The 25630-nt window shown below is 40.7% G+C and overlaps 1 protein-coding gene and 1 pseudogene across 1 annotated transcript; both read right to left on the reverse strand.

Moving 5' to 3' along the window:
- Positions 1 to 5133: 5133 nt before the first annotated feature.
- On the reverse strand, positions 5134 to 24300 carry LOC103291636 (hepatitis A virus cellular receptor 1). The gene is made up of 8 exons (XM_054716753.1): positions 24108 to 24300; positions 20760 to 20849; positions 12651 to 12752; positions 11945 to 12000; positions 10432 to 10540; positions 9596 to 9632; positions 7558 to 7838; positions 5134 to 5427 (listed from the first exon to the last, which is right to left on the reverse strand). The coding sequence occupies exons 1-7, from the start codon at positions 24298 to 24300 to the stop codon at positions 7703 to 7705; spliced, it is 723 nt and encodes a 240-aa protein (XP_054572728.1). The 3' UTR covers positions 5134 to 5427; positions 7558 to 7702.
- On the reverse strand, positions 14925 to 15575 carry LOC103291611 (60S ribosomal protein L13a-like; annotated as a pseudogene).
- Positions 24301 to 25630: the final 1330 nt, after the last annotated feature.

The raw sequence follows: 25630 nt of genomic DNA on the forward strand, positions 1-25630 counted from the left end.
GGAGAGACTTGTGGCCCAGTCCTGTGAACAATGGAGGGCAGGGCTGATGGAAATAGTCAGAAAATGAAACATTCATTGTCAGCCAGGAAAACAGTTCTGCTCTATGGGCTAGTTATCAGTTCATCAATGAAGGACAATTATGCTAGCAACATTCCCTCTTTATCTCCTTTTTTCTTAAAGCACCAGGCACACAATGAATAAAAACCCTTGCTTGAATAAGAAGCTAATATTTGGCTACGTTGAGGTTTAAAATTAATTGCCTTTTAAATAATATAAATACACAAACAGTCAAACAGTATAAATCCAAACTATGTATGGAAAGTCTGTTCTCTGCTCTTTCCCATTTCCCAGATCTCCTTCCCAGAATCTATACATAAAGAATCATCTCACACCCTGCAACAAAAACGGACAAAAGGAGGTCTACTATACACATTGTTCCTCTTCTTTTTTTTCCAAGTAATATTATGAATTAGAAACATTTCATATCATTGTTTAGTCAGTTATACTGTTTGCATCATAGATATATCACAATTTACTTATTTTGTCCACTTCTCTGTTTGTGAACATTTAGGTTGTTCCCAAACTTTCACTATTGCAAACATTGTGAAGGTCATCCTTATATATTTATCTAGCACTATCCCATTGCAAAAGTCCATGTCCAGACTTAGATGTAAGTAGTAGCCGCCATAGAAGGACACAGTGAAACCAAAGGTGTGAAAACCTTTGTTCTGTACAAGAAAAGCTTAAGAATGGATATCTTTGGTGCCATTTTAATTCTCAAATTGAACTGGATACTTCCTGCAACTGTGTCTCTACTCCATAATCACAGAAATGGTGGCCAATTCCCTGAGTGCCACACCAGCACACTAGTGTGTCAGACTATTGATCATTCCTCTATTAATGTCACCATCTCTACAGTCACATCAAAGGAAACCCCAGTTCTCTGTCATACTCCACCACACATCCTATAAGGGTTCTAATAGTTATTCTGATGGTATCAACAAAGAGGAAGCAATACTCAGAAAGAAGTGTTACTTGTTCAAGAAAAGTGTCACTCGGCAAGTAAAGAAGCCTTCTGATACCTCCAATTAAATAGTCCTCTGCTTGAAATGGATCATGTGTTGGTCCAGCTGGTTACCAGGGAACACAAGGTAGAAACACATGCATTCATTCAGAAAGTCCGTCAGTTGGTCAGTGATGACCATTGCTTATGAAGCACCTACTATGTGTTAGGCACTGGACTAGGAGCTGGAGAATACCACAATGAATGGCATGTTCCTTGCCCTCACATTTATGGGCTCTTTCCATTCCATTGCAAGCCTAATTCTTAGCCTTGCTCTAACTCAAATTGGCCTACATCAAACTGAGACCTTGCTGGATCTCAGTTTCCTCATTTACAAAACTTACAAAATGAGGAATTTGTGTTAATATTCTGACTTCGATCTGAACTTTTAAATTCTTCCACTTAGGGAAGAAACAGTCTTGTCACCAATGCTTCTTTCTTCTTTCCATCTCCTGTGGGTGGAATTAAAGGGACCTCAATATTCTATTTTATCTCATATACACAAGATGTCCCCTCCCACCCCAGGGGTTTCAGGCATAAATTGATGAAAAGTATTGAATTACCACTACACTCTCCATCACTGAGCTAACATCTCAGACCCAAACATTCTCAGCCCTGGGAGAGTGACTTCTGTCTGGGAAACTTAGAAGCCAAGGGTTCTTTACAAAAGGCAAGTGAGATCACAGTCTGGAGTTTCTCAAAACCCGTGGTCTTCTTATGTCTTTCCTTCCTGCATTTCCCTGTCACCCACCTATGTGCCATCAAATGCATTTTTCAATATATTTTTATTTGTTTCAGAGAGGAAGGGAGAGGGAGAGAAAAATGTCAGTGATGAGAGAGAATCATTGATCAGCCGCCTCCTGCATGCCCCACACTGGGAATCAAGCCCATAACCTGTCACGTGCCCTTGACAAAAATTGAACTCAGGACCCTTCAGTTCACAGGCCTTTGCTGTACCCACTGAGCCAAACCAGCTAGGGCTACAATACATCCTATATAATAAAGAGATAATATGCAAATTAACCTTCATGCCCTCACAAGATGGCTGCCTACGACCAGGCAGGCAGGGGGGTTAGTGAGGGACGACCAAATGACTGAACAAGCAGGCTGCGTGGGGCAACCAGGCCAGCAGGGGAGTTAGTGAGGGACAACCAAACGACTGAACAGCAGGATGCATGGGGCGACTAGGCCGGCAGGCGGGCCATGAGGAGCAACCACGCTGGCAGGGGGGGGGACGGCTGTTGAGGGCAACAAAGCGGCAGAGGGGGCAGTTAGGGGAGACCAGGCCAGCATAGGGAGGCAGTTGGGGGCGACCAGGCTGGCAGGGGTGGGCATTAAGAGGCAACCAGGCCAGTGGGGTGAGGGGAGGCAGTTAGGGGAAACAAGACCAGTGGGGTAGGGGGGACCAGGCCAGCACAGGGGGCAGTTAGGGGCAAACAGGCAGGCAGGTAGGTGAGCAGGATCGGGCCTAAACTGGCAGTCAGACATACCCTGAGGGGTCCCGGATTGGAGAGGGTGCAGGCTGGGCTGAGGGGACCGCCCCCATGCATGAATTTCATAAACTGGGCCTCTAGTTTAATATAAACTTCCAGCTTGTTCAGTGTGAGCACTTGCAGAGCATCACAGAGCTAGCAGTTACTCAAGAGATCACAGTCAACCTCTTCATTTTATAGACAGGGAAACAGACCTGAGAAGCTTGGTTTGCCCAAAAACACAGGATTTCAAATGAGAACACAAGTCCCTAAGCTCCAGATTGTTCCACTATAAACTATGTTTCATGAAATTGATATTTGTCCTTGATATGTATGCCCACATAATAACAACCAACAAATGCCCATATTGAAGTGTAAGGCAGAGTCAGTTAACCTTGCATTTAGGGCTCATATTTATGAAATAGAATGTGGTATGTGAATTATTTCTCAATATAGCTGCTATAAAAAAGAACAAAAATTCAGCTAAATCCCAACAAGGCTCTCTCACTGGGCATTTGCAAGGGTCATTCTCCCAATTCCTGCCCCTGACAGGACCAAGTTGACTGTCCTCTCTCAAAGAAGTCCTTTCTCGCTGCCAGGAAGAGTTGTAGAAATGTGTGCAGAACTGCAATGGCTTCTGGCCTTTAAAAAATTTACTGCAAACATTACGATGCCCCTCCTTGTATCTTCATCTTGCACTAACCAATTGTCATCCTCCAAGTACTTTTATAGGCTCAGCAGATTCAGCATTTGCCTGACAGAGCAAACCCCATCTCAGCAGTCCACAGTATAAAACAAAGAAGGTTACCTTAGAGCAAACCCTCACAGGCCAAGGGACTTTCTGCTTTGCTTACTTTTACAACTTGTGGAAGAAAACGTTTAGTTCTTAGGAAGCCCGGACAGTCAGCTAGACAGCTGCGGGCTGGCTTCCTGAGAAGCTTTCAAACACATGGCAGCATCCATTTTTTCATTCCCAGGACTGCCACCAATATAATGCTGTTGCCATGCCAGCCAGACACAGGAAAGATCTAGTCACCCTGGGTCGGCCCACTTGTTGTTCACCTGTCGCAGCCCGCTGTTGATATTCTGTTTTAGTCTGTATTTTTTATGCTTTCCCAGAGCTCTCCTCACACAGAACAAGAACACAAGTTCTCACCTTCCCTCACCAAGTCTCTCCAGGTCAGTGGTTCTCAGCCTCAGCTACACATTGAAATCACGTTGGGGCGGGGGGAAACTCTTTCTGGCCCCACAGCTGAGATTCTGATTGACTTGGTCTGGGCAGGCATAGTCAGCCACGCTTTCCAGGTGATTCTAATGTACAGCCACGGTTGCAAAGCACGGGTCTCAGAGAGTCCTTGAGGTGCACGCAAACCCCAGCCAGTCATATGAACAGAGTGGTTTCTATCTCATGAAGTTTTAAAGACATTTAGCTCTTCCCCCACCTTCTCTTCCACAGCACACACAGGGAGGTTCTAGGAAACATTATTTCAATTTATTCCCCAATTTTCATAGGTATGTACTAAGCACCTGCTACGTATAAGCTGGGTGCTGAGAAACTGCATACACTGCCTTCAAAGAGCTCAATATACAAAGCGTCCTCAACCCACACATCTTAATACAAAGCACTAAGTTATAGGGTCACTACAGTCACTAATTATGCTTATAGTTTGGACAGATTCCATTTGACAAGCCTTTGTCCTGGCTCAGAGGCTGTGTCAGCCAAAAAAGGGGAGTATCTCTGTAATTTACCCAGATGTGCCCCACATGCTAGGTAGGGCCCTGGCCTCATGCAGAATGACCCAAGCTGGGCAATAGCACCATGCCTGGCATATTTGTCCAGTGGCTACAAAACACTCCATAGAGGTGTTCACAAAAGATTAATTCTGACTATAGGGATAAGATCCAGCAGGGCTTAAGAGGTGACATTTGGGCTGAACCTTAAACATATGCCCAGTGAAAATACAGGAGACAAGCTTTCCCCAAAGATGGGTTGAGCTTCGGAGTGTGAGTGGGCATTTGAGGCGTTTCTCTCCACTAGAGTACAGCGGGGAGGGGTTGCATAAAGCAGACAATGGGAAATCGGTGAGGGGCTTATAATGGACTAGGGTCTTTTACCCACTGAATAGCAGTGGGGGGATTTTCAGCTAACATGGAACACAATCAGATCTTGGTTTTTTATTATTTTTAATATATTTTTTATTTCAGAGGAAAGTGGGAGGGAGCAAGGGAGGAAGAGTAAGGGAGGGAGAAATACCTATCTATATATGTAAAAGCCTGATATGCAAAGTGTCCCCTCAGGAGTTCGACTGCCCAGGAATTTGATCACTTGCTATGATATGAGCTGACCACCAGGGGGTGGAGTGGAATGAAGGCCCTGGCCAGCAGCCGTTGAGGACCCTACCCATGCATGAATTTCAAGCACTGGGCCTCTACTCGATGAGAAAGAATCATTTATCAGCTGCTTCCTGCATGCCCCACACTGTGGATGGAGCCCACAACTTGGGCTTATGCCCTGACCAGGAATAGAAAGAATCATGACCTCCTGGTTCATAGATCAATGCTCAACCAAGGAGCCACACCAGCAGGGCAGATCTTGGTTTTTTAGATTACACTGGAGTCTAGGTGATAAAGGGCTCAGGGGACATTGGGGAAGTAAACCAATTCCCAGGTATTCTAAGTCCCAGATACACCACGCTGACATCTAGTAGTCAAGGCCGATAAGGCACCACCTTACATTTTGATGGCTACCATTACCTTTTCTCTGGATGAAGCCATGACTTTTTTCTATTGCCTCAGAAAAACTGATGTAATAAAGATTCAAAAGAGATGGTCTTGGGAGGCTGTGTATCTCCAGATCACTCAAAGCTGTCCAAAACCAACTGACCAAAGCCTCTGATTAGGGGGAGAGCAAAAGATAAATTATCTCTTTACTTCCAGACAGGGCATTAATAAGTGATATCATAATTTGGTGATGCATAGAATGTTTAACCCTTTACATGAAAAGGGTTAAATGTTCTAACCCTTTTGTTTTGTTTCCTAAGAGTGGGAGCCTTCTCAAACATGTGTTCATAGGGCCCTTTGCATCCAGCCCCTGTGAGAGAAAGTGCCCAGGTCTCCAGCTAATCTCTTTCCAAACCTCCTCACTCACTTTGCTGCAGCCACACCAGCTTGCTTATTTATTTATTTGTTCATTTGTTTGTTTGTTTAAAAGAATAGTTTGATTTTTAGAGGGGGAGGGAAGGAGAAGAGAGAAACATCAATGTGCAATATACAGAAGCTGCCTCCTGCATGTTGTCTTGAATTTAAAAGAAAAACATTGTAGTTTGAACAAAGATGTATAAGCCATATTAATCTCACCCTATTTGGGAAACCCAGTAGACAATGCTTAACAATATTATTTGCCCACATACTATAACCTTTATTCAGATGTGCTATAATTTTCTAGAATTCCGTAGCTACATGCCAAAAACGTTGATCTTCAAAAACAAGCATCTAGCCCTCCTAAGCTACTTTAGTGTGGGTAGCATTGAACATCAAGTGTGAATTATTTCAGAATTAACTCAAATTGAAATTACTATCCAGCCTTGTAAACTATTCATGTCAAAATGTTTCTGATAATAAGAAAAAAAATGTTTCTGGTGGCTAAAATATCCTTACCTTTTTTGGCTTTAACTCTCTTGGCAAAATCAAAAATTTAATCCATTTGTAGAAAATAATAGCATTGGAATTAATGATATAAAAAAATTCATCCTTCTAAAATAATTTTAATAAACAAAGTGGTTTGGGGACAATTTAGAATTCCAGTTGAAACTAGTAACATTCTCAAACAGCACTATTATATTTGCACACTTTTCTAAGGCAGAGGCCTTTTTCTCTAACCTCCCCCTTTCTTTTGCCCTTTTATTTATCTCTGTACTGCATCATTCTAAAAGTTAGTTCAGAATCCCTGATGGTTGTCTATCCATGGCACAGATGTAGCAGAAATAGCATACATGTGTTAAATCACATGGCCACTGATTTTCTTCACCTATTTACTTGCCCCACTCACCATCCTAGCTTCTTCTTTTAAACACCCCACCCTGGCCCCAAGGAAAGCACTTAAAACCTCATATTTTCAGAGCCATGAAAAAACAGATCTAATGATGAAATCACACTGACTTTATTTCCCCATGAAGGAAATAAAAATCTGTATTCCTCCATAATTTGAAACCTTTGGGGGAACTTAAGAAATGTAATGTTTTGATTGCCAGATAAAAAAACAAACGAGTTAATCATGAAATACTTCCAAGTGAATTCATTTAAGTACCAAATCAAATTTTCTGATTTTAAGTCCTATTCCCCTCTTTGTGACAGCTTTAGTGACCAAGGTATTGGTTCATTTCATGTCTACCCAATGAGAATTCTTAATGGATACAGTATTCATAAGGTCTGCACAGAATATATAATTCTAAAGTGTTCAGTTCATATTTAGGAGAAGGCTCTGCTATGACCAGAAAAATTGAGCCAATTTTTTTTTTTTTTTAAGTTCCAGGTTTTATTATACTTTTTTTTTTTTTTAATTTCTTTATTGATTAAGGTGTCACATATTTGTCCTCATCCCCCCATTCCCATCCCACCCCTCTCCCCACGCATGCCCCAATCCCCTGTTGAACTTAACCGTTGGATAGGCTTATATGCATGCATACAGGTCCTTTGGTTGAACTCTCCCCCTCCCCCCACCCTCCCCCTACCCTCCCCTATCCTCCCTCTGAGGCCCGATAGTCCGATCGATGCCTCCTTGATTCTGGTTCTGTTCTTGTTCCTCAGTCTATGTTGTTCATCATTTCCTCTAGATGAATGAGATCAAATGTCACTAGATATATACTAATAAGAACTGAATGTGAGACGAGCAATAATATTTATGCTGACAGGCAAATGAATCAATCTGTAGCGAGCTTCCCCCTGGACCAACAGTTCTTTTGAGACCCAATTTCGATGTCCAGTATTGAGCCAATTTTAATATAAAAAATTAATACTAATTACCAATGAGGTTGACTTCACACTGATGAGCTAAAGATACTCTGACCAACCTCACAGACAGATTGGAACACCATGAAATATAGACAGAAAAATCATCCTGGAGCTTAAAAGAACTGACATAGTGAGATATAGTCAATGCTTTCTGCAGTCAAGGGCCTAAAGTCTTAAAGAGAACCACTGGGTCTTGATAAACGTTGTAAAGATCGTTCTCAAAGCAGAGGTTCTCATGTGGTTGGTAGCGCACTGAAGTTCCATTTTGTGCAGTTCCGGTCACAGGTTCTTTGCTACAAAAAGAATAACATGAGTAAGTGAAAAGCATATCATTTCTAAATAATGAACAGATCGTTTGACTATTGCAACACTAGAGTCCCATTCACATAACATATTAAATGACTAGGAGATTCCAGGGTTGTAAATATTAAATTGTGGGGAAGTTTGTTTAATAAGCAAGATTGGAAAAAAAAAAAACCAAAAAAAAACCACCTAAGGTGTATTCAGACTATTCTCCTTCAAGAGCTCCATGTACTAGAATACATAAATCAAAAATCTAAGACAGGCCCGGCTGGCGTTGGCTCAAGTGGTTCAGCGTCAACCTATGAACCAGGTCACGGTTCGATTCCAGGTCAGGGCACATGCCGGGCTGCAGGCTCAATCCCCAGTGTAGGGCATGCAGGAAGCAACCATTGATGATTTTCTCTCATCGTTGGTGTTTTTCTCACTCTCTCTCCCTCTCCCTTTCTTTCTGAAATCAATAAAAATATTATTTTTTTAAAAAATCTAAGACACTTATCAGACATCAAATGCATATTCACAAAGGTGGCTATGAAATTGTTTTGCTGGTGTATTTCCAACTGTGGATTGTGCTCTTTATAGAGGGTTATTAAATACAGGAAGTGGCCTACTTCCTGTATTTCAGATAAACAGAGAATACAAAATAGCAGAGCATAAAAGTAGCAAAATACTGTTTCACATAAGTGTTTACTGGATCATGGTGTCAAAAATATTACTGTGTCTTTATGGTCAAAATGTGAATGCCATGAGTTAGATGACTTTCATAACACATACACTCACACACCAAATATATAAAAAGGTTATGTGTAGAGTTTTGATATAGCTGCAGTTTTATAATTTGTAGATAGTGATGGTTTTTATTACCTGAGCCTGCCCAGAAATTATTTGAAATGTAGAGTCTTCACTCAACTCAGATCATTAAAGGAACCAGGCATACATGTGAGAACCAATTTAGGTGATAACAGCTGAAAATGAGTCAGTGTGAAATAGCTGCCCCAAACGTGTCATCATAAATGCTTTTTCTCTCTCCCCTTTTCTTTGTACCAACCCCAAGTAGCCTGCTTCTTTTAGTACAGTTTGGGCATTAAGCAAGGTCCCCTTCAAAGAGGACTTAAACTTTAACTGGGCAATAGGTTAGATTTACAAAATTATACATCAAATGCCTATGAGGCCACATAACCAATGTAAAGCAGCAGAGCATGCTGGGTGTGAGATGACAGGGGATGGGGGACTGCTTCAGCCTGGAGTTGTCTTCCTCCAGATCTTTGCCAGCGGCCTCCTACTCCATCAGGCTCACTCACACAGCCCACTACCCTGGTCTACACTCCCCATGCTATTTGCCTGGAAGCACTAAAAGGACCCTGGTGACTTACTTCTCTGTTGTGTCTGTTTTGTTCATCTCTTTGGAATAGAATAGGCTTTCAGTAAAGAAAGCACGGAATGAAATCAAGAAGAAACCAAACAACTCATCCAAACATAATTTCATCAAACACTATTGTGATTTCTCTTGCTCTAAGAGCTTAGGGTTGGGGTGCTGTTTCTGTAGTAGTTTTAGGGAAATATAGATAGCTAAAAATATCATTGGAAGGTGTGGACAGCGATAGAGGCACTCATTGAACTAGAATTTTTAGGATCCAGGGTTTAAAATGGAGAGTTCAGGAGAAAGGGGAGAGGAACAGAGATAATTTTTTCTTTATTTTTATTAGAGTGGGAACATCAAAAAGCATTGAGACAAACCTTTCAAGCTTACCTTATTTGTAACACCTTTCTTTTCCCACATAAATATTCTAAATTGGAAAGGAGTTGAAGAGAAAATAAAACATGTCAGCCAAAGAATTCATGAGACCTTTTCTAAAACGTACATATTATTTCTGCTATTACTTCATTTTCTTAATCCTTCCCCGAGGATATGTTGGGATTTTTTCATTGATTTTAGAGAAAGAATAAATTTAGAAGAATGGTTTTTAAAAGAGGAAAACGAAACTCAGATTACACTCTTCCCTATAATTTCAGGTAACACCTTTTGACTCTGTAGGACCCAAAAAAAGCCCCAGTGTGCAAACTATCTCATGATTATTAATGGTTTAGTGTATTCACACACATGCCCAAACTTACTTTAATACAATTATTAATAATATTTCATTTTTAAAAATGGATGGTTGTGGGTTTTTTCATGAAGGCTGGCATGGCTAGTTTTTGAAATCTGTTATTCTAGCCTTGGCCTGAAATCTGTTTCCCTCCAATGTCTCATTTGCCTCTTCAGCTAAGTGAAATGTTGTAAGACTCACAACAATATTTTCCTTCATGGGAGCAAAAATGGGCCCTTGAGGGGAACAAATCTGCTTAGTACAGTGGTTTGTTGCCTTCCAAATCTCAACTCCACCCAACAAACTCTTATTTCTTAGTGTTTTATTTCTCTTGTGGAGAACTTAAATTTTCTTTTTCTCTTTAGAGGCCAATATTTTTAAGAAACAAAAGGAACAAGGTTATGAAACAGGGGCGTTATGTGAAGTCAAAAGTACATGGTGTGTGAAGCTCCTTGGATCCAGGTAGTTTGGCTCCAGGCACAATGGTCAAACGACTTACTTTTGGTAAGTATGGCAGCGAAAATGGTGAGCAATATCATGGCAGCAATGCAGATTCCAATGTATAACTTACTGGTGTTCCTCTGTGTATTTTTTTTCAAGCTCATGTGCTAAGAAAATACCAGCAGATTTAAAAAGCATCTTGTTAGAATTATGAGCAGAAAACATTTCTTAAAATAACATACTCAGACACATCTATCTTTATTAGCTCTAGTCTATTTCTAGATCATGAGGGGCAAAAACAAATGATCTCCTGATGATGTAATCATGGTGAAATTCTCAGACAATTTGAAATTCAATATGTATTTGGAGATGTGGAAATATTTTATATGTGATTGTGTGAGATTATTGTGGGTGTATGTGTTTGTCAAAGCTCAAAGCATACAGTTCAACGGCTGCTCTTTATTATATGTAAATTATCCATCTTGTTTTTTAAAATTACAATAAGCTACATCCTCTTATATTAAAAGAAAAAAAACAATTTTTGTTCATATATAAGTTCACTTGTTGATGCTATCTGAATGTGCTGAATTGTTGAATTTGGCCTTTGATACAGTGTTTATGTTTTTAACATAATTCAAAATTCTATCTATGTCTATAGAAATGGGCCTGAAAGTAGCTGCTCATAGACATAACCCTGATTAACAATGAACTTAAAATGTGCAATTGGGTGGAAATGCAAATTTTGCTTAAATCTCCTGGTGCAGTTTGTAAGTATCCCCTTCCTAGAATAAGCTTAAAACATGCCAGGCATCATGCCAGGCCTCTTTCAATAGCTTAGTTCTAATACTAAAAAGATCCCACAAGGTAGATATTTTAACAGAAAGCAAGTGGAAGATCAGTGAGAAGGATTAAGCTCCTTACTGCATCAAAGTTTAATCTCTGGAGTCAGAATCCTGACTCTTTTACCTAGTCACTAACTCAATCACAAAGTTGTTTAACACATTAACACCTTAATAAGTCATCCTATGGGGAAACTTATTAAATCAGGTAGAGAAAATCTCAGCATTGGCCTCAAAATTTCTATATGGAAGGCATTCAGGTTGGAAATGATATTGGGGGGCATATGTCAAAGCAAACACATTTTCACATACATAATATTTTTGTTTATAACAGCCTCCATGCCACCATAGTGACACAAAGCATGTTATTCTCCTAATGTTAATTGAAGTCTTCCTGGGAATGTTATGTTAACTCACTCTCCTTGAATTAGTTCATTCCTTTTTGTTCAAATTTTTGGCCAGGAGAGTAAGTGTGTGAGTGTTGTGTGATGTGTGTGAATAAAACATCACTTATCAGGCATTTCTAACAAGCTGGTCTGCCTGTATCTATATGAATTTTACCAATTAATCAAAGGACCCCTATTTAAGAAACAAATTCTTTTCTTCTTTGTCTCTTAGCCTGAAAGAATCAATCTGTCAGGTAGCCTTACACAAGTAATCTCTAAATACAACTTGTTTCCAGAGAGACATACAAGTGAATATGGCTAATAAAATAGGAAGGAACTTGCTTACAGTTTCATTATATTGCCAACTGCAATCTGAAGGCTGGGTCACAGTGCTATTCCCATCTGTTCAACAAAATGAAAATTGGTTAGAATTATAAAAATATTGAATTTTCACTATTAACATGAAATATATTTGCATTGCTTTCTGACGATAAAGGAAATAATGAATAAAAAGTATAGCCAAAAAATATATACATATGGCCAAATGCAATAGGCATTGTAAGAATTAAACCATGTTACTAGCATTTATTAATCTATCCTGTAAGGTGTGATTCATAACAATTTTGTCATGGAACCTGTGAAAATGGACCCCTTTTTTCTTCTTTATGGGAAAAATATGCATTAGATACAAAGTTTTACCTATAATTTTAGGAGCACAAGGCCATTTTGGAACCAGGTTAAAAGTGCCACCTATGTGTACTCTGGACAACTAAGTAATAGTCATAGTTGCTATTGTATCTATCACTTATCCCCTTATACCTATGTCCCAAGATCTTCATCTCATTTAATCCTTACAAGGACTTCACATGATCAGTGATGATCCATCCATTTTAGAAATAATGAAAACAGATTCAGAGAGGGTAAGACATTTGTTTCAGTCACATAGCAGATTATAGTGTCAGCACTCATGTCACAATATGTGCTCTTAACTACATGTCAATGACTTTCAAATTTTGAATGCTCTAGGTCTTCAGGGAAGAAAATGCAGTTACCTGTTGGGCAAGAAGAGTTCAATGATGAGCTGGTCGTACTTGTTTCCTGTGGTCTGATAGGCTGGGTTTCTGTTGTCTGCACTGCAGAAGATGAAGTGGTTTCTGAAATAAAAAGGATGAAAGAGCTCTGTTCTATTTGTAGAGAAAAATCTCCAGCCCCAACAAAAATAGGCAGCAAACCTAAAATTGGGAATTACCTTCAACTCTTTCTTAGAAATTTATTCCAAGACTAGAGGCCCGGTGCACAAAATTTGTGCATGGGGGGGGGGGGGAGGGTGTCCCTTAGCCTAGCCCTTAGCCCAGCCCGCACCCTCTCGAATCTGTGATCCCTCTCACAATCCAGGACTGCTGGCACCCAACCGCTCACCTGCCTGCCTGATCAATGCCTAACTGCTCCCCTGCTGGCTCGATTGCCGCTAACTGCTCTCCCCTGCCAGCCTGGTCACCCCTAACTGTCCTCCCCTGCAGGCCTGGTCATCCCCAACTGCCCTCCCCTGCATGCCTGGTCCCTCCTCCCCCCCAACTGCCCTCCCCTGCAGGCCCGATCGCCCCTAACTGACCTCCCTTGCAGGCCTGGTCCCTCCCAACTGCCCTTCCCTGCCGGCCATCTTGTGTCCACATGAGGGCAGCCATCTTTGACCACATGAAGCAGCCATCTTGTGTGTTGGAGTGATAGTCAATTTGCATATTATTCTTTTATTAGATAGGATAACATTGAGGCATTGCACTGCCATCTAGGTCTTTTATTATCAGCAGTAAATCTGATATAGATAATGTTTTGGATAGTTATCTATAGAAAGAATTATTTCACACTTTCCACACTTTTAACCCTTTGCACTCGCTTGCTTTTTTCTCGATTCCTTTATTCTAATGCTAACCGTGTCAAGTCACACTCGACATCCAAGTGCAAAAGGTTACTCGGATGTCGAGTGTGACTCGACACAGTTAGCATTAGAATAAAGGAATCGAGAAAAAAGCAAGCGAGTGCAAAGGGTTAAGATGTCTCTAAATGCAAAATGCCTACAAAAGCACATCTTATGTAAGATACCCGATTAAGCTTTTATCCATACAAATGACATTTCATGTTTATAAAACAAGGCCTGCAGATTTACACTAATCTGTACTCTCATCTTCACAATAACCCCAATCTGGATTTTCTGACATTCAAGTACCAAATTATCCATCCACACATCTTTCCAGAGAGACGCACATATGTACCAGCATGGGATACATCCTCACAACATATAACTCCTTGAAGTTTCTTCAAGGTGACTACATTGTCCAATCTCTCAACTTGGTAATGATTCACAACCCTCAAAGTCAGACTTCTGGTAGACCATGACCCCCGGCTCCTTCTGCAGTTGCATTCTGCTCACTCCTTCTGTATGACTGATTTCCTGTGTTATCTGACTCATCTTCCATTTCTCACCAAAAAGCTTCACTAAGAATTATCAAACACACCACTATGTATCACTTGCCTCTTTATAAAATCTTATATTCCCTCTCCGGATAGCACCACAGAACTTGGAGCAAATTAGTGGTTTTTGGATGGGCAAGAATTCTCAAACCTGGGCTTTCCTTATTGCCTTTCCTCAGTCTTCCTGTTTCCTCTTTCCCACCACCATCTTTACATCAACCTTACTGATCTTCTGAACCCATTTCAAGTTTTCCTCCAATACTGAACCCTATAAAAAGATGTGGCTCTCTTTAGGAACAAAGAACAGGACAGTACAAGAAAGCAGATGATCTGTCTATCCAACTTAGGTCTGTGCAAAAGGCCTCTTGACCTTAACTTCTTTCCGAAGTTTGACTTTTTGTGGACATCTTTCTTTTTTTTTTTTTCTTTATCACAAGGTACAGGAACGTGTGCTATGCCTGAGACTCTGTGGCTGCCGTCCTGTCTGTGCATCTGTAAATCCCTCCATACAATACCAGGTCCATCCTGCCCCCACGCATTTGCTACATCCTAACAGCTGCAGTCTAGTATCATGTGGGAAGTTTAAAGAGTTTTTCCAGTTTATACATGCTGAATGGGAACTAGCTGTTCCAGCTGCTGATTTCCTAAAACTCTGAGTAGGTCACAGGCAAATTACGCCCAACTGACAAGGCCATGTAAAACTTCTAAAAGGCCTTTCTTTAAATAGCAGTGACTAAGGCCCCGCTGTGTCCCCAGCCTTCTAAGGCCCAAGGTAAGGTGCCTGTGGCCCCAGAACAGCCCCTGGGGTTCCCCACATCCTAGGCCGGCGATGGAGGAAGGGCAGGCCAGGCCAAGCATGAGGAATAACAGTCAATTTTATTGGGCTCAGACCAGGAGTCCATGGGTCTTGAGGACCTCTGTGAATTTGTCCATTTTCTTCTCCATGTTCTTTTCGGCCTGTTTCCGCAGCCTCATGAGCTGCTTTTTCTTGCGGTAATGGATCTTGGCCTTCTCCTTCCTCTTCTCCTCCAGAGTGGCTGTGACGGACTGACACTTCCAGCCAACCTCATGAGCCAGGCGCCCAAGGTAGGCAAACTTCCAGGTAGGCTTCAGGCGCACAACCTTGAGGGCGGCAGGAGCCACCATTCATTCGCTTTTTCTTGTCATAGGGTGGTGGGATCCCATCAAACACCTTGAGGCGGTCCAAGGCGGCCTGGCCTCGCTTGGTCTGGTGGGGCAGCATGCCTCGCACCGTCCGCCAGAAGATGCGGCTGGGGGGCTCGGAAGTGGTAAGGGCCGCGGGATGGGTTCGTGTTCATCCGTTTTTGGAGGAAGGCCAGGTACTTCAACTTGTCTCTGTAGAAATTGCCAGAAATGTTGATGCCCTCACAGCGCACAACCACCACCTTTCGGCCCAGCAGCACCTGCTTGGCCGCGATGGCCGCCAGGCGGCGCAGGAGATGGCCTCGGCCATCAAGCACCAGGACCTGCCCCTCCGCCATCTTCGGCAGCCGCCTGGGAAAGAAAGCTGTGGACATCTTTCTTTGCTCCCCTCCTCCTATAATCTTCTATCTGACCTTTCCATGAAAATTTTAAGAAACTAGCATGTGCTGGAGGCACTAGGGACAGGCAGGGATTGGATGTAAAGTAAATGTCTCTGCATTGAATTAGCTCCAGTGCTCACCTCCTTCCTGTACTGTGAAGTTCAACTCTAGACTCAAACTCCTTAGGAAACTATCAGGATAAAGATAAGGCTCAATTCAATTAATAATCAATTAATACTCCCCAGGAGGTCACACAGATCTTTTCTTCTGAATCTCTGCTTTAAATGAAGTAAAAAATTTATGTACATTCACTAAACCAAGTCAACTAATCCACACACTTTTGCAGGCACACACTATGTGAAATTAAGTATATAGAAGCTAAATCAATATTAAGAAAGTCAACACGCCCAGCCTGTATGGCTCAGTGGTTGATATTGACCTATGAACCAGAAGGTCACTGTTTCATTCCCCATCAAGGTACATACCCCAGTTGTGGGCTTGATCCCCAGTGTGGGGCATGCAAGAGGCAGCTGATTGATGATTCTCTCTAATCACTGATGTTTATCTATCTGTCTATCTCTATCGCTCTCTTCATCTCTGAAATCAATAAAAATATATGTTTAAAAGAAGAAAGTCAACAGATTCTCTAGTATGTTCAGCTGCCTGGAACAAAGCTATTTTTCTTACATATATTTAAGGCTCTAAAATCTGAGTTTTAACCTAATGCCCTCTCCTCCATACTCGGCTTATAGCCCAAATGCTTCAGATCTCTTATGGCTAAATATACACAAGACTCAATGGGAGTTAAGGAAAATCAATGTTCCTTCACATTTCTCTGGCTAAGAGGATGAGACATGTCTTTTACTCTCCAGAAACCAGACAACCTCAAGGAGTCAAAAAGTTTTGAAGGTTTTGAAAATCTTCACGAAAGGTTTTCTTTTTAATCCTAAAAATAGAAGGCTTGGATCTGAGTAGTCCACAGGAGGCCAAGCTATTTCTTGACACATATGTCAAATTATTCTCTATTTGTATTACATCTAAACACTTAACTATAGGAAACTTGAGGTGTGAAGCACGTAGCCTGAATTGAAAAAATAAGCCATACATACTAAATTCCTGAAATCCTTAAATCAGATATTTACTTTGTCATCAGTATAAACAGCATTTTTTTTTTCAATTTTTATGTTACATACTAAAGTAAAGAATGCTAGAAGCAAAACTGTCACTGAATGACATAAAAAGACAGGGTATTATATAAAGGGCTTTTTCAGTGAGGGTGTCAGATTAGGACATATTCATCCTAATATAACTTCAGGCCTCATGGAGAAACACCATCTAGTAGTTATAACCACAGTTCCAAATTCAAACTAATGGAGACTGAATCCTGACTCAACCACTTTCTACCCATATGCCTTTCAACAATACAATTAGACTCTGTGCCTAGGTTCCAACAAATATAAAACAGAATTGAATCACACCTACAATGGGTAGGGCTGTCATGAGAATCAAGTAATATAATACTTCTAAAGAACTTAGCAGATGGGAAATGGGTTAGGGGCATGGGTGAAAAAGGTCAAGGGATTTAGAAGTACAAATTGGCAGTTTCATAAATAGTCAGGGGGATATAAACAACAGCACAAGGAATATAGTCAGTAATATTATAATAACTACATATGGTGTCACATGGATTCTCAATTTATCAGGGTGATCACTTCGTTACTTACATAAATGTCTAATCATGGGGTTGTACACCTAAACTAATATATTGTACATCAACTGTAATTTAAAATAATAAGTAAATTAAAAATTGTAAATTGGGAGGGAAATGAATTCTGTCACACAGGAGACAGGAAATGATCATCTTGATGAAGCCTTACCTTCCAGATGAGGCTCTGACTTCACAGTGGATAAAGGATCTCCACTTCAAGCTCCTTGTGGACCTGTGCTCACCTGAGCCAAGTTCACACCATTCTCAGTAGAGGTCAAAGAGAAATGGTCTGGGGGTTTGGGGGGCTAATACTTATTCCCCTGGAGAATCTGATTTAAAAGAAACTATGGGTCTCTTCACTCTGAAAATACTTACACTTGCAAAGAAACCAAGAAATCTGGAATGAGGATTGTCAGCTACTGTGAAATTCCCATTTCTAACCCAGGGAAGAACATTAATCCTAAATTATACTTCCACCTTATGATAATAGCCTGGGTGATCAACCTCCTCTCATTGGAAGGCCTCCGGGCTCAAAAACACATCACTATCTTTCTTGGGATGTTCTACAGGTGAACTGGTGCTATAGCAGAGGAGGAGACCCCAGGTGATCTTGGGACTCTGGTGAGCTCAGGTCCAGCTAGAAATCCACATGAAAGCAAGTATAAATCCAGCAGGAAAAAACAAGAGTTTTGTGCTGAGCATGAACTCAACAAAACCAGTGAGAGACTGGGTTCCCCTGCAGAATTGGGCACTAATCTCCCAGAGCTCAGAGTTCCTGTCCTTGCTCAAATACACTCTGACAGGGGAGGGCTTGAAGTCACGCTGGAAAAAAGAAATCAGCTGTATGAGAAAGTGTATTTCCAGGGGTTTCACAGGTGAAAAAGGAAACCTGTGATTTACTGAAGCACTCTGAAGACCAGCCATGCATATCAGATGTATGTATCTTCATAAACACGCATGAGGTGGGGAAAATGTCTAGAACATGAGGACAGACTCTCATTAGCCTATCCCTACTTCCTGGCATAACTTAGACTTTCCTCATAAACCTGTGCTCCACTAGGCCAAATCCTCACCATCTGCATTAGATGTCCAAGATGTCTGAGATTTGGGGATAAAAAAATCCCTTTGAGAATCTCATTTGTTAAAAAAAAATAGGTTCCCTCACTCTAAAACTACTTATAGGTTTTTTTTAAAAAGTGCATATATATTGAACAGACATTCAAAGATATTGTGAGGCCCATGTTTAGAAACTAAGAAAGAATTCATACCCTAGATTGTAACTCTACCTTAACACATGCCCTTGGCAATCTACATCCTCTCATTAGAAGGCCACGGGCTGGCCGTAGCCAGTTTGACTCAGTGGATAAAGTGTTGGCCTACAGACTGAAGGGTCCCAGGATCAATTCTGGTCAAGGGCACATGCCCAGGTTTTGTGCTCTATACCCAATAGGAGGTGTGCAGGAGGCAGCCAACCAATGATTCTCTCTCATCATTGATTTTCTATCTCTCCTTCCCTGTCCCTTACTCTCTGAAATCAACAAAAATAGCCGAAACCGGTTTGGCTCAATGGATAGAGCGTTGGTCTGTGGACTGAAAGGTCCCAGGTTCGATTCCGGTCAAGGGCATGTACATTGGCTGCGGGCACATCCCTGGTAGGGGGTGTGCAGGAGGCAGCTGGTCGATGATTCTCTCTCATCGATGTTTCTAGCTCTCTAACCCTCTCCCTTCCTCTCTGTAAAAAATCAATGAAATCAACAAAAATATAAAACAAGAAAGCCAAGGGCTGGAAAACATATCAGTTTACCTGTCTTGAATTTCCGCTGACCTCCTGCTGGCTTTGTAGAAGCAGACATGGAGACGATAGGTGATGTTGGGCCCATGGTGACCTTAGGTGGAGCTAGAAATCAACATAAAAGCAAGCATTAATCAAGCAGCAGAGAATGAGAGCTCTGTGCTGGACCCACACACAAATATCCAATGAGAGACTGTCCCCTGCAGAATTGGGCACTAATCTCCCCTGAGCTCAGAGTCCTTGTCCTTAGTCTACTGGAATCTGACAGAGCTGGAATTGAGGACCAGCTTTCAAAAAAGAAACAGCTGCATTGAAAAGTACAGATTCCAGGAGATTTAGATGTGAAAAAGGTTACTCGGATTATGCACTGAAGCACTTTGAAGACACCAGCCATGTGTATCAGCTTTACATATCCTTCTACACATTGGTGAGATGGGGAAAGTGTCCAGGGCCAGGACATGACTTTGTCCTCTCTCTGGTGAATGACTAAGATTTAAACTGTGGTTCCAGGCCCAGAATGTTTACCCAATAAATAGCATTCATTTCAGTCAGTCCTAAGGATACCCTCCCAGGAGTCCTGCACCCTAAATTAACTCACACCACAAGTATATGCTAGATCACACGGACCATTTATACATTATACCCTTGACTGAAAGGTGAATTAGACCACCAATAATTCCTTTTGAATTAAGAGATGAAAAATGTAATAACTAGGGCTCTTTCCATGACAGAGCAGATCTAGGATTTCAAAGCAGTTACAGAAGGTCTCAGAGCTACCCAGAGAGAGAGAGGTAGCAGTGGAATTAAGCACAAACACAGTGCCTGGCACAAAAGGCCATCAATGAATGCCTGAGCAACAATGTGTACTTTTTTCTCACCAGGCATCTTTGCATCCCACGAGAAGCTTCCTTGAATCTCAACTCTACTAACCAGAAAAAAGAGAACCTTTGCACAGGAGGCCCATGGTTAAAAAGCTCTTCTTTGGAGAGATAGTTTAATTTGGAAGCAAGCCAATTTTTGCCATGAAGTGCAAAAAACATAAATCAACAAATATGTGTCAGTATCTATTACATGCAAGTATTAGTCTAAATCACAGGTCAGCAAATCTTCAGTAAATGGCCAGATGAAAGTGTTAGGGTTTGGCGGCTGTAGTCTCAGTGGCTTTTTTTCAACTCTGTCATTGTGAAAGCAGCCATAGACCTGATGGTACAATGATTAGAAATGGTTCTTTCAATAAAATATTATAGGTAAAACTAGTGGTGGGCTTGTTATCCTTGTATGAAGGATCCAACTTCAAAGAGAACTAAAGGAATTCCACTCAGATTTCCCTTTTTCTCTGGAATTACCTAGATTTTACTCATAAACCACTACCAACTGGACCAAATCCACATAATTAGTTGTACAATATCATAGGTATTGGGTATTTTTTGGCTGATGATTAAACCCTTTGAGAATCTAATTTTTTTTAAATTGGACCCTTCACTCTGAAGATGCATGTAAAATGCAACAAGGTTTCACAGATCACAGGAGGCCCTATGGAACCCAGGGGAAAACCTTTAGTATAGATGGTAACCCTGCCTTAACACATACTTGGTGGTCTTCATCCACTCAGTAGAAGGCTTCAGGCCTCAGAAACACATAAGTTTACCTGTCTGAAGGTTCAGTGTGGGTGCTGGAGTTGTAGGAGCAGACGTGAAGACCTTAAGTGGTGGTGGAACACTGGTGACCTTAGGTGGAGCTAGAAATCAACATGAAAGCAAGGATTAATCAAGCAGCAGGGAACAAGAACTTTGTGTTGGGCCTGTACATCAACATAACCAGAGAAACTGTAATCAAGCAAATCTGGGCACTAATTTGCCCTGAACTATTACATCTTGTCCTTGGTCAATGAGATCCTTACAGGGGAGGTCTTGAAGAAAAGCCAATCAAAACAGAGATAGCTGTATTGCAAGAATATAAACTAGCAGGTTCAGAGTTGAGAAAGGATCCCAGTATTAACACTGAAGCACTCTGAGAAGAGCAACCATGCATATCAGATTTATGTATCTTCTTAAACATCAGGGAGGTAGAAAAAATGTCTAGAGCCTGGACCTGTCTTTGTCCTCTCAGTGGTGAATGACTAAATTACAAAATAATTTCTATGCCCAGAAAGTTAAAAATATATTAATTATTACATAGCATTCATTTCAGCCTTGAGGATACCCTCCGAAGAGACCTGCACCCTAAATGAGGATTAACTCACACCCACTAGCATCCTAGATCACACAGACACTTTATATATTGGCTGGAAGGTAGACTAGAGCACGGGTAGGTAGTAACTTTGTCTCTTTCCAGTGTCAAATATGGTGTTGGATTCAAAACCACTTATGGAAGGTCTCAGAGCTACCCAGAGAGTGCTGACACTAGAATTCAGCCCAAACCCAGTGCCTGGCAAAAATGCAGATCTATGAAGACCTGATTCATGAATGTGTACATTCTGCTCACCAACCACCTTTTTTTTTTTTACAAGAAGCTTCCTTTAAACTCAACTCGACTAACTATAAAAGAAACCCCTAGAGAGTAGATAATTGGTTTGAAAGTTCTTCTTTTTAAAGAATCAGTTTCATTTGCAATTAAGCCCAACTGTGCCTTGAACAGGCTAAACTCTTTTTCAACAAATGTTGGTATCTATTACATGCAAGGCATTAGTCTTAAGCAGAGGTCAGCAAACTTCCTATAAAGGGTCAGATAGTAAATGTGTTAGGCTTTAGGGGCCCTATGGCCTCAGTGTCAACGGCTGAACTCTGTCAGTGTGAAAGCAGCCACAGTCCAGATAGTACAAGGAGTGAGTATAGCTGTTCCAATAAAGGTTATCTATTAAAAAAAAAAAAAATGGTGGGCCTGTTTTGAATGTAATCTGGCCCTGGGCTATAATGTTGGCTGACCCTGATCTAAACTGTAGTCAGAGGCTTTTAAGAAGTAGACAGTGGCGGGGGGTAAGGGCGGGGGGGGGGGATCAGGTGAAGGGGAGCTATGGGGGGAGGGGAAAGAGGAACACCTGTAATAATCTGAACAATAAAGATTTATTTTTTTAAAAAAAAGTATACAGTCTAATCGTTTCCCTTCATTTAAAAGTCTAATATAGAGAAAAAAGCAAGCATGCAAAAAAATCTGATCAAAGGAGCACAATGAACAATAAAGAAGAGAAAACCAAGACAGGTCTAGTAATAAACTTGTCCTCATCAGTAGAAAATATCTTCCCAGGAAGAAGCTAGGAAGATATAAGTGTAGATGCAGGTGAGGAAAAGCTCTAACAGAGATGTGAGGAGTAAGCTGAGCCTGTGAAAAATGAAAGAAAACTTAAGCGAAGACTTAGTTATTGGAGGCTCAAATATCATAGGATCGGGAGGCACTGTAAAGTTTCCTACTTATTCCATTCCATGTCACATTTAAAAATTCAGACAGATCAAAATAATTTCACAACTCCCCAGATTTCATAATCATAATCTCTTCTCCACATGCTGCCTCCCCACATCTGTCTATAGAGTGCTATCTCATCAGCTTCTTTGGCTTCTCTGAATTGCTTCCCAGATATGGTTTCCACAGAGTCAGCTGTTTTCTCCATCTGAACTGACCTTATCTTACTTGCCTTTTTAACAATTTTATATTTTTTTAAATTGACTTCAGAGAGAAAGTGGGAGAGAGAGATAGAAACATCAATGATGAGAAAGAATCATTGATCAGCTACTTCCTGCCCACCCCGTCCTGGGGATCAAGCCTGGAACCCGAGCATGTGCCTTTGACCAGAATCAAACCTGGGACCCTTCAGTCCATATGCAGACACTCTATCTACTGAGCCAAACCAGCTAGGGCTCTTGCTTGCCTTTTTAAAGGAAATAACCTAGTCCAAAATTTGAGAGGTTGAAAATAAAGGTTTCTTTTTTTTAATAAATATATTTCTTTATTGATTTCAGAGAGGAAGGGAGAGGGAGAGGGAGAGAGAGATAGAAACATTCACGATGAGAGAGAATCATTGATCGGCTGCCTCCTGCACTGAGGATGGAGCCCACAACCAGGGCATGTACCCTTGGCCAGAATCAAACCTCAGACCCTTCAGTCAGCAGGCTGATGCTCTATCCACTTAGCCAAACCGGCTAGGGCATAAGGATTCTTAATTTAATAAAAAAAAGATAGAGATTCAGCTTACTAAGGCCACAAATATTATATTCTACTGTCAATATAAGACTTGACTGAAAGGAGATTAAGGAAGAACTCAGAAACCTGGGCCATTATAATGTCTATCTCAAGAGAGAAGAAATGTAAATTTGCCAGAGTTTTGAATTTCATGAAAATCTTAAAGGCAACTAATACAGTTATTGGGATGCATCAGTTTTTATATTGCAATAAAGTCATTTTAATTTTTAAACAAGCAATATTACAATATAATGTGAGTTATGCTTCATGAAATCTAAGGTAGGGCACAGTGTGGGGATGGGACTATACAGTATATGCCTACACAATGTACATGCAACAAGATTGAGTTGGTAAATGTCAAAGTTGGTAATATATCTACTTGACAATCTCTTATACAATATTGTCTACTTTATACATTTGAAAATCTCCATGTTAGGTTTAAAATGTTAAGTTCATTTTATAAATTTTCAATGACATCATCTCAGAGAAAAAGTGCAGTTGTTTACATTAAATAATTTTAGTTTGAGAAAAATATTCACCTCATTTCCCTATGGAGCCATGAATACCTCTTCATGAACTAACCAGCATTTTTGAAGCACTGCTTTAAGAGATAGTCTGCAGACTGGGAAGGCCCTCTAGTCTACATTCTTGACACTAGATTCTTTTAACACTTCATTCTACACAAGTAAGTAATTCTATTTCCCCAAAGTTATTAAAAGCAGGATTGAGGAACCTCCTCTTTCTTAAGGGAAGAGAATATTACTACCAACCAGTAAACATCTCAGTTCCTGCACATGAAGTGATCACAGGAAGACAAACTCACCTGGCTTTATCTCCAAAAATATGTTTTTTTTATAATCATTAAACCACCCTTTGAACTCAATACGGCAACAATAGGTGCCAGTGTCAGACAGGGCTGCATTCTGTATGGTTAAAGACAAATCCCCTCTGGAAATGATTCCATTCATCCTATAACGTTTGTCCTTCTGAAAGGTGACATGGTAGCCATCGGTCATTATGAGTTCATTTGAGCAATTGAATGAAGGACATGCCCTTCGACCCCAGCACATGGGTGAGATTTCATGAGCTGTTGCAAAGATGCAGGGTAGCGTGACAGACTGACCCACCACTGCAGTCACATATGACACAGAAACTACAGCATCTGCAAATAAAAAGAAAATAGAGTCTGAGGCCTCAATATTTTAATTTTACATTTATGCCCACTTAATTTTTATATGGTTTATTTCATTTGTAATCATGTGACTTTAATCTTGAATCTAAAATTTTTTTATCAGTTTTTTCTTTACATCTTTATCAGCATTTTCTTTTCTTTTCTTTTTTTTTTTGATAGTTGTAAACAACAAATTATTTAAACTTTTTTTGTTGTTGTTGGTCCTTACCCTAGGATATTTTTTCATGGATTTTTAGAGAGCGTGGAAGGGATGGGAAGAAACACAGAAAAACATCAAGTGAGAGAGACACATCGACTGGTTTGACTTGTTGCCTCCCACATGAGCCCTGACCATGTCCAGGATGAAGCCTGCATCCAAGGTAAATGCCCTTGACCAGAATTGAATCTTGGACTCTTCAGCCTATGGGCCTTGCTCCACCAATGAGCCAAACCGGCTAGGGCTATTAAACTTTTTTCTTTATTTAGGATTGTTTCCTGATAGGATAAATTTCTAAAATAAAAATTATCAGAACAAAGAGCAGAATTATTTTTTTCAAATTTCTTTCCAAAATATTTGAGCCAAATGACACTCTATCAGTACATGAGAATGTATTTCATTCTGTGTTTGACAGGTATTTGATTATTAAATAAGTAATGTATACATGTTGCTTTTCCCCTTCCCTAAATCCAATCACTGTCTCAATGAAATATATATGAAAATTCTATTGCAATAAATAAGCAGAGCTAATGTTTTCTTTAAATTATTGTTGGGGTCCTGGCTGGTGTGGCTCAGTTGGTTGAGTGTTGTCCCATGCACCAAAGGTCACCCTATATGGATTGAGGGTTCATTCCCCAGTAGGAGTTTGCAAGAAGCAGCAGATTGATGTTTCTCTCTCATTGATGTTTCTATCTCTCTCTCCCTCGCCCTTCTCTCTCTAAAATAATCAATAAAAACATTTTTAGTTAAATCTTTATTGCTGAAAGTATTATATATGTCCCCCCCCCCCCCATTAACGCCTTCTAGACCACCCCCGCCACCACCTCAGGCCTTCACCATCTTATTGTTTGTGTCCATGGGTTATGCATATATGCATAGAAGTTCTTTGGTTGCTCTCTTCCCACCCACCCACAGTCAGTTCTATGCTTCTATGTTTCTGGATCTATTTTGTTCATCA

Source organism: Eptesicus fuscus, chromosome 6 (genome assembly GCF_027574615.1).
Source record: "Eptesicus fuscus isolate TK198812 chromosome 6, DD_ASM_mEF_20220401, whole genome shotgun sequence".
NCBI lineage: Eukaryota > Metazoa > Chordata > Mammalia > Chiroptera > Vespertilionidae > Eptesicus > Eptesicus fuscus.

Bases quoted from the DNA above. Each gene is read 5' to 3' on its own strand.
- LOC103291636 (XM_054716753.1), bottom strand. From the start codon at position 24,300: ATGACCGATGGCTACCATGTCACCTTTCAGAAGGACAAACGTTATAGG. The intron at 12,753-20,759 runs GTAAACTTATGT...TTTTTATTTCAG, and splicing joins CACACTGAACCTTCAGACAG to AAACCACTTCATCTTCTGCA. The intron at 9,633-10,431 runs GTAAGTCGTTTG...TTTCCAATTTAG, and splicing joins CGCTGCCATACTTACCAAAA to AATATTTATGTGGGAAAAGA.